Genomic DNA, 8,004 nt, shown 5'->3' with positions numbered 1-8,004 from the left:
TCAGAGGTTTCCAGCTTTTCTTTAAGGTAGTGTTAGTTCATTTCTTTCCTCAGTCTAAAGGCCTTACTTCAGAATATCCACCATTGGCTTTTTCAATTATTCCTGTCACTGGGATTTTTTTTCCAAGCCAACAATAGATAGTGATACTAGAACTGTCACTTATTTAGCAAAGTGCTTTATATATATCATTTTAGTTGATTCTTACAATAATCCTGTGTAAAGTAGTATTTTATAAGGATGTTATGAAGTAATATTATCCTCATTTTACACAATGATATACCAAGGCTCACAGAGCTTAAGAAACATGCCCGGGGTCTCAAAATGCTTTAGTAAGTTGTTTACTTACGGTTCAGATCCATACTCTCCAATTCAAAAACTCCTATCCTCTGAACAGAAAGCTCCCATTGAAGTGATGGAATTGTGTTGACTGATGCCACAGACGAGCAGTAGTTCAGCAGGTCAATGGAGCCCATCACCCAGGAGTGTGCGCTGGCCACGGTGTCTCAGCTGCGTCCTGTGGAGCGTCCGCTGCTCGTGTGTAGTGGACCAGGCACAGGACAGACAGAAAATGGGCTGTTGAGTAGGTGTGCCTGGCCTGAGGTCTTTTTTCCAGAAGGAAATATAAATTTAATTTCTGTTCTTTTTAACATAGATGATTTCACTTTACTATGAAGCTTTATTAATAGTTTTGTTTTACTGTAACCTCTCTTGTGTTGGCATTATTCATTGAGAAAATAGTATTAAATTTCAGGATTTTGTAACTTCATTCAAACTCTTCCTCAAAGGATTCCCCACTCCTGTTGATGATGGAGATGTATGAACTCTGTATGTTCTTCAAGAATTATAAGGAGGCTGAAGCTAAACTTGTGGAGTTCCAGCAGAACCTTGAAACTGTAAGTTGGAATTATAGTAATCTTTCTCGCTGATCTGAAATTGACTAAAGTGGCCTCTTGTCTACTCAGAGTCAGGATATGACAACAGGTGAATAGCTGTTAACATGGCATGATTCATACTGAATCATTTATACCACTCCAGAGATGGAGAGGCAGGACAGGAGTTGCAGTGACCTTGCTTATAGCAGATCAGTTGCCATGGATGACAGGGAGGTTTCATCCAGTGTGCTAATGACCTCTGATCAGTGACCTCTGACCACTGACGCTGTAGCCAACCTCAGTGGAAAAGGAATTAATGGTGTCTGCTGTGGATGCTACAGAGGAGTGTGGTGGTTACATGGGCTGTGTTTTGCCAATCCAAAAACAACTTTGAGTGTGAAGGGGGTTTGATACTGCTTTTGTTCACTATGACAGAAAATAATGGCTTTTTCCATCAATACTTGTGGTTTCTGTCCAAATGATGCTGAACCTTATGGTTAATTTCAGGCTTTACCTATTCTGGTGCTTGTTTCGGGCCTGTTCAGCATGTGGAACTGAGTAACCCTATGGAAAAAAGAGGAACTTAGAAAAAAGGAAAAGAAATATGCCTTGGTCCTGCTTGGAGTTTTAGCACTTTTGCCCTCTATCCTAAAAGAGCTCTATGATAAATGAGACAAAACCATATACTGATTTTACCCAACAAATATATCACAATGGAATCTTAGTATAAGATTTTCTTCCCAATCATGTTCATCTTAACTATAGTGAAACTTCTTTAAAGTTTTATTATTTGAAAATATTGAATCGGTTATTCAAATACCCCTGAGGTTCCTAAATTATAGAAAATAGAAACATTCATTTCCTTGGTCTGTCACTCTCCACGACTGGAGCCATACCAGGTAACTTCTTTTTTTTTTAATTATTTTTTTAAATTGTGATAAAATGCATATAACATTTTTCATTTTAACTGATTTTAAGTGTATAGTTCAGTGGCATTAACTACATTCACATTATTGTACAACCATCACCACAACCATCCATCCTATAGCTTTTTTCATCTTGCAAAACTGAAATTTTATAGCCATTAAACAATAATTCCTCAGTCTCCCCTACCACTAGCCCCTGTCAATCACCATTCTACTTTCTGTGTTTATGATTTTGACTGCGTCCCTCATGGCAGTGGAATCATATAGTACTTTTCTTCTTGTGACTTGCTTATTTCACTAAACATAATATCCTCAAGATTCATCTATGTTGTAGCATGTGTCAGAATGTCCTTCCTTTTTGGTGCTAAATACAATTCCATTGTATTTATATACCAATCTATTCATCTATCAGTAGACATTTGGGTAACGTCTTATGTTTTAGCTACTGCAACTAATACTGCCACGAACATGTTGTACAAATGTCTTGAGACTTTGCTTTCAATTTGTTTGGGTATCTACCTAGAAGTGTAATTGCTGGATGATAATGGGAATTCTATTTTTGGTATTTTGAGAAACTGCCCTACTATTTTCAATAGCAGCTGTACCATTGCCACCAACAGTACACAGGCTTCCGGTTTTCCACATACTCTTAAACACTTGTTGCTTTCTATTTTTTTGATAGCTGTCATCCTAACTGGTGTGAGAATGCTGTCTCGTTGTATTTTTGACTAGCATTCCCCTAATGATTAGTGATGCTGAACATCTTTTCATGTGCTTATTGGCCACTTATATATCTTCTTGGAAGAAACATCTGTTCAAGTCCTTTGCCCATTTTTTTATTTCAATTGTGTTTTGGTTGTTGAGTTTTAGGAATTCTCTACGTATTCTGATACTGATCCCATAGCATACATATGATTTGCAAATATTTTCTCCCTTTTTGTGGGTAGCCTTTTTACTCTGTTGACCATGTCTTTTGATACACAAAATTGCTTAAATTTTCATGAAGTCCAGTTTGCATGGTTTTTTGTTGTTGTTACCTGTGCATGTGGTATCCTAGCCAAGAAATTACTGCCAAATCCAGTGTTGTGAAGCTCTTATGTTTTCTTCCAAGAGTTATAATTTTTTAGATGTTACATATTTAGGTCCTTGGTCTGTTTCAAGTGAATTTTTGTGTATGGGTTAGGGTCCAACTTCCTTATTTTGCTTGTGGATACCCAGCTTTCCCAACACCTTTTGTTGAAAAGGCTGTTCTTTCTTCTTAAATGGTCTTGGCATCCTTGTCAAAAATAATTGGACCGTGTATGTGAGGGCTTATTTCTGGACTTTCCATTTTAAACCATTGGCTTATATGTCTTGGTTTGGCTATTTTGGTTAGTATAGTAGTTTTGTAGTACGTTTTGAAATCAGGAAGAGTGCTCTGCTGCTGCTGCTGCTGCTGCTGCTAAGTCGCTTCAGTCGTGTCCGACTCTGTGCAAAACCCCGTAGACGGCAGCCCACCAGGCTCTGCCGTCCCTGGGATTCTCCAGGCAAGAACACTGGAGTGGGTTGCCATTGCCTTCTCCATTGTGTGTTTAAAGTTTTTTTTCATGATTGTTTTGGCTATTCAGGGTCCCTTGAGATTCCATATGATTTTAGAATTTTCTGTTAAAAAAATGTCTTGGGGATCTTGATAGGAATTGCATTGAATTTGTAGATTTTGGGGATAGTAATAATATTTTAACTATGGTAGACCTACAATTTATAACCATAGAATGTATTTCCATTTATTTATGTCTTTAATTACTTTCAGTGGTGTTTTGTGGTTTTCATTGTACAGATCTTTTACCTCATTGGTTAAGTTTAATTCCTGAGTACTTTTATTCTTTATTTTTGGCTGTGGCATGTGGAATCTTAGTTCCCTGACAAGGGATTGGACCCACACCCTCTACAGTGGAAATCTTAACCACTGGACCAGAAGGAAAGTCCTATTTTTGATGCTATTGAAAATGGGAAGATTTTATGATTTCCTTTTCAGATTGCTCACTATTTGTATATAGAAATGTAGCTGATTTTTTGGTGTTGACTTTGTATCCTGCAACTTTGCTCATTTACTGTTAAGTTTTATGGTAGAATCTTGAGGATTTTCTATGTAAGATCATACCTGCAAACAGAGATAGTTTTATTTCTTCTTGTATGCCTTTGATTTCCTTTTCTTGCCTAAACCCTCTGGCTAGAACTTACCGAAATGTGTTGACTAGAACGGGTGGAAGCAGGCATCCTTGTCTTGTTCTTCATCTTAGAGGAATGCTTTCAGTCTTGCACCACGGAGGATGACGTTTGTTGTGGCTTTTTCACGTGAGGGTTTTTTGGGTTTTTTTAAGTTTTACTTATGTGTTTTTGGCTGTGCTAGGTCTTTGGTGCTGCACGTGAGCTTTCTCTAGTTCAGCGAGTGGGGGCTACTCTCTAGTTGTGGTGTGTGGACTCAGTACTTATGGCACATGAGCTTAGTTGTTCCCTGGCATGTGGGATCTTCCTGGACCAGGGATGGGACCTGTGTCTCTTGCTTTGGCAAGCAGATTCTCAACCACTGGACCACCAGGGAAGCCCTCACATGAGGTTTTTATTATGTGGAGGTCGTTTCCTTCTGTGCCTCGTTTGTTGAGTGTTTTCTTATCATGCAGTGGTGTTTTAATTTTGTCAGATGCCTTTTCTGCATCAATTGAGATGATCATGTGTTTTTTTTTCCTTCATTCTGTTGAAAACTGTGATATGTACATTGAATTTTGTATGTTGAACCATTCTTGCATTCCAGAAATAAATTCTATTTGGCTGTGGTATACAGTCCTTTTAATATGCTGCTGAATTCATTTTGCCAGCCTTGTATTAAGGATTTTTGCATCGGTGTTTATAAGGGAGATTAGTCTGTAGTTTTCTTTTAGTGTCTTTATCTGTCTTTGGTATCAAGTTTATACTGGTTTCATAGACTAAGTTGAGAAGTGTTTTCTCTAGTTTTTTGAAAAAGTTTGAGGAGGACTGGTATCAATTCTTCTTTAAATGTTTGGTAGAATTCACCAGTAAACCCATTAGGTCCATGACTTTGCTTTGTTAGAAATTGGTTTTGGTTGGGAGATTTTGACTACTGATTAAATCTCCTTACTAGGAGATTTGGTCAGATTATCTAATTCTTTGTGATTTTTTCTTGGTAGGTTTTGTGTTTCTAGGAATTTGTCCATTTCATCTCGGTTATCCAATTTATTGCCGTACAATTGTTCATAGTACTCTCTTATAACTCTTTCTGTAGAATAGGTAGTAATGTCCCCACTTTTATTGCTGATTTGGTAATTTGAGTCTTCTTTCTTCAAAAGTTGTTTAATTTTCATAATTTTGTGAGTGTTCCAGTTTTCCTTCTGTTACTGACTTATAAATCATCCCATTGTTGTCAGAGAAGATACTTCATATGATATCTGTCTTTTAAAATCTGCTGCTGCTGCTGCTAAGTCGCTTCAGTCGTGTCCAACTCTGTGCGACCCTGTAGACGGCAGCCCACCAGGCTCCCCCTTCCCTGGGATTCTCCAGGCAAGAACACTGGAGTGGGTTGCCATTTCCTTCTCCAATTTTAAAATCTATTGAGACTTAATTACAGTTTAACATAAGTTCTCTCCTGAAAGATATGCCATGTGGACTTGAGAAGAATGTGTTTTTTATTGTTGTTGGATAGAGTATTCTGTGGATGTCTGTTAGATCTAGTTGGTTTTATGTGGAGTCCTCTGTTTCCTTCCTTGTCTCCTGCCAGCTTGTTCTGTTCATTACTGTCAGCAGAGCACAGGCGCCGTGGAGATGCTGCAGGTTAAGTTCCAGACAACAGCAGTGACGTGCACGTAGCAAAGTGCGTCGCAGGTGCTTTGCTTTTCTTGTGCAGTTACGTTTACACCGCAGTGTCGCTTGCTGAGTCTGCAGTGGAGTCATGTCTGCATTGGGAAGATCCCCTGGAGGAGGGAGTGGGAGTTCACCCACTCCACTACTCTTGCCTGGAGAATTCCATGGACAGAGGAGCCTGCTGGGCTGTAGTCCATGGGGTCACAAAGAGTTGGACATGACTGAGTGACTAACACTTTCACTACAGTTTCATATATATTTACAGACCTTAATTTTAAAAGTTTATTGCTAAAAAATTCTAACCATTATCTGAGCTTTCACTGAGTAATAACCCTTTTGTAATAGTAATATCAAAGATCACTATAGCAAATATTATAATAATTAAAAAGTTTGAAATACTGTGAGAATTACCAAGACATCACTGAGATTAAAAAGTAAACTAGTGCTTTTGGGAAAATGACGCTGACAGACTCGCTCAGCTTAGAGTCTCCATAACCCTTCAATTTGTAAAAATGCAGTATCTGCACAGCCCTGTAAAGCACAGCACAGTAAATGAAGTATGCCAGTATTGAGGTCTCCCATGATTATTGTGGAACCGTCTGTTTTTCCTTCAGTTCTATCAGTTTTTGCTTCGTGTATTTTGATGCTCTGTTATTGGATGTGTAAATGTTTATAATTGTTATGTTTTCTTGCTGTACTGAATGGCTTGCAAGTGCACATTGTCCTTTTCTGGTTCTTTTGACCTTTTTAACCTAAGGTCTGTTTGGTCTGATATTAGTACAGCCACCTCTGCTTTCTCTTGTTTGTTTACTATTTACACAGAATACCTTTTTCCATCTTTTCACTTTCAGCCTGTGTCTTTGGATCTCAAATTAAACTCTTGTAGACAATATACCATTTCTGTCCTTTATCGAGCCCATCTTGAAGAGATCTCTAGTCTTTCCCATTCTGTTGTTTTCCTCTATTTCTTTGCATTTATTGCTGAAGAAGGCTTTCTTATCTCTCCTTGCTATATTTTGGAACTCTGCATTCAAATGGGAATATCTTTCCTTTTCTCCTTTGCATTTCTTTTCTTGGGGATGGTCTTGATCCCTGTCTCCTGTACAATGTCACGAACCTCCATCCATAGTTCATCAGGCAATCTGTCAGTTCTAGTCCCTTAAATCTATTTCTCACTTCCACTGTATAATCATTAGGGATTTGATTTAGGTCATACCTGAATGGTCTAGTGGTTTTTCCTGCTGCTGCTGCTGCTAAGTCACTTCAGTCATGTCCGACTCTGTGCGACCCCATGGATGGCAGCCCACCAGGCTCCCCGTCCCTGGGATTCTCCAGGCAAGAACACTGGAGTGGGTTGCCATTTCTTTCTTCAATGCATGAAAGTGAAAAGTAAAAGTGAAGTCGCTCAGTCGTGTCTGACCCTCAGCGACCCCATGGACTGCAGCCTTCCAGGCTCCTCCATGCATGGGATTTTCCAGGCAAGAGTACTGGAGTGGGGTGCCATTGCCTTCTCTGAGTGGTTTTCCCTACTTTCTTCAATTTAAGTCTGAATTTGGCAATAAGGAGTTCATGATCTGAGCCACAGTCAGCTCCCGGTCTTGTTTTTGCTGACTGTATAGAGCTTCTCCATCTTTGGCTGCAGAGAAAATAATAAGTCTGATTTTGGTGTTGACCATCTGGTGATGTCCATGTGTCTTCTCTTGTCTTGTTGGAAGAGGGTGTTTGCTATGACCAGTGCGTTCTCTTGGCAAAACTCTATTAGTCTTTGCCCTGCCTCATTCCATATTCCAAGGCCAAATTTGCCTGTTACTCCAGGTGTTTCTTGACTTCCTACTTTTGCATTCCAGTCCCCTATAATGAAAAGGACATCTTTTTGGGGTGTTCTTTCCAAAAGGTGTTGTAGGTCTTCATAGAACCATTCTACTTTAGCTTCTTCAGCGTTACTGCTTGGAGCATAGGCTTGGATTACCGTGAATGGTTTGCCTTGGAAACGAACAGAGATCATTCTGTCGTTTTTGAGATTGCATTTAAGTACTGCATATCAGACTCTTTTGTTGACCATGATGGCTACTCCACTTCTTCTAAGGGATTCTTGCCCACAGTAGTAGAATAATGGTCATCTGAATTAAATTCACCCATTCCAGTCCATTTTAGTTCACTGATTACTAGAATGTCGACATTCACTCTTGCCGTCTCCTGTTTGACCACTTGAAATTTGCCTTGATTCATGGACCTGACATGCCAGGTTCCCACGCAGTATTGCTCTTTACAGCACTGGACGTGGACGTGGAACAACAGACCGGTTCCAAATAGGAAAAGGAGTACGTCAAGGCTGTATATTGTCACCCTGC

At 39.3% G+C, this 8,004-nt stretch overlaps 1 protein-coding gene across 1 annotated transcript in view; it reads left to right on the top strand.

The window, feature by feature from the left end:
* Window positions 1–8,004, top strand: part of SPG11 (spastic paraplegia 11 (autosomal recessive)) — a 76,407-nt gene that overhangs the window by 43,751 nt on the left and 24,652 nt on the right. The window contains exons 27-28 of the mRNA XM_010845189.1: window positions 1–26; window positions 786–893. The exon at window positions 1–26 is cut by the window's left edge and continues 1 nt beyond it. Coding sequence (XP_010843491.1) covers window positions 1–26; window positions 786–893 — 134 coding nt within the window. The remainder of the gene's footprint in view (window positions 27–785; window positions 894–8,004) is intronic.

The sequence above is a fragment of the Bison bison genome, unplaced genomic scaffold, assembly GCF_000754665.1.
Source record: "Bison bison bison isolate TAMUID 2011002044 unplaced genomic scaffold, Bison_UMD1.0 scf7180017864213, whole genome shotgun sequence".
NCBI lineage: Eukaryota > Metazoa > Chordata > Mammalia > Artiodactyla > Bovidae > Bison > Bison bison.
This window is presented reverse-complemented; position numbering and strand designations above follow the sequence as displayed.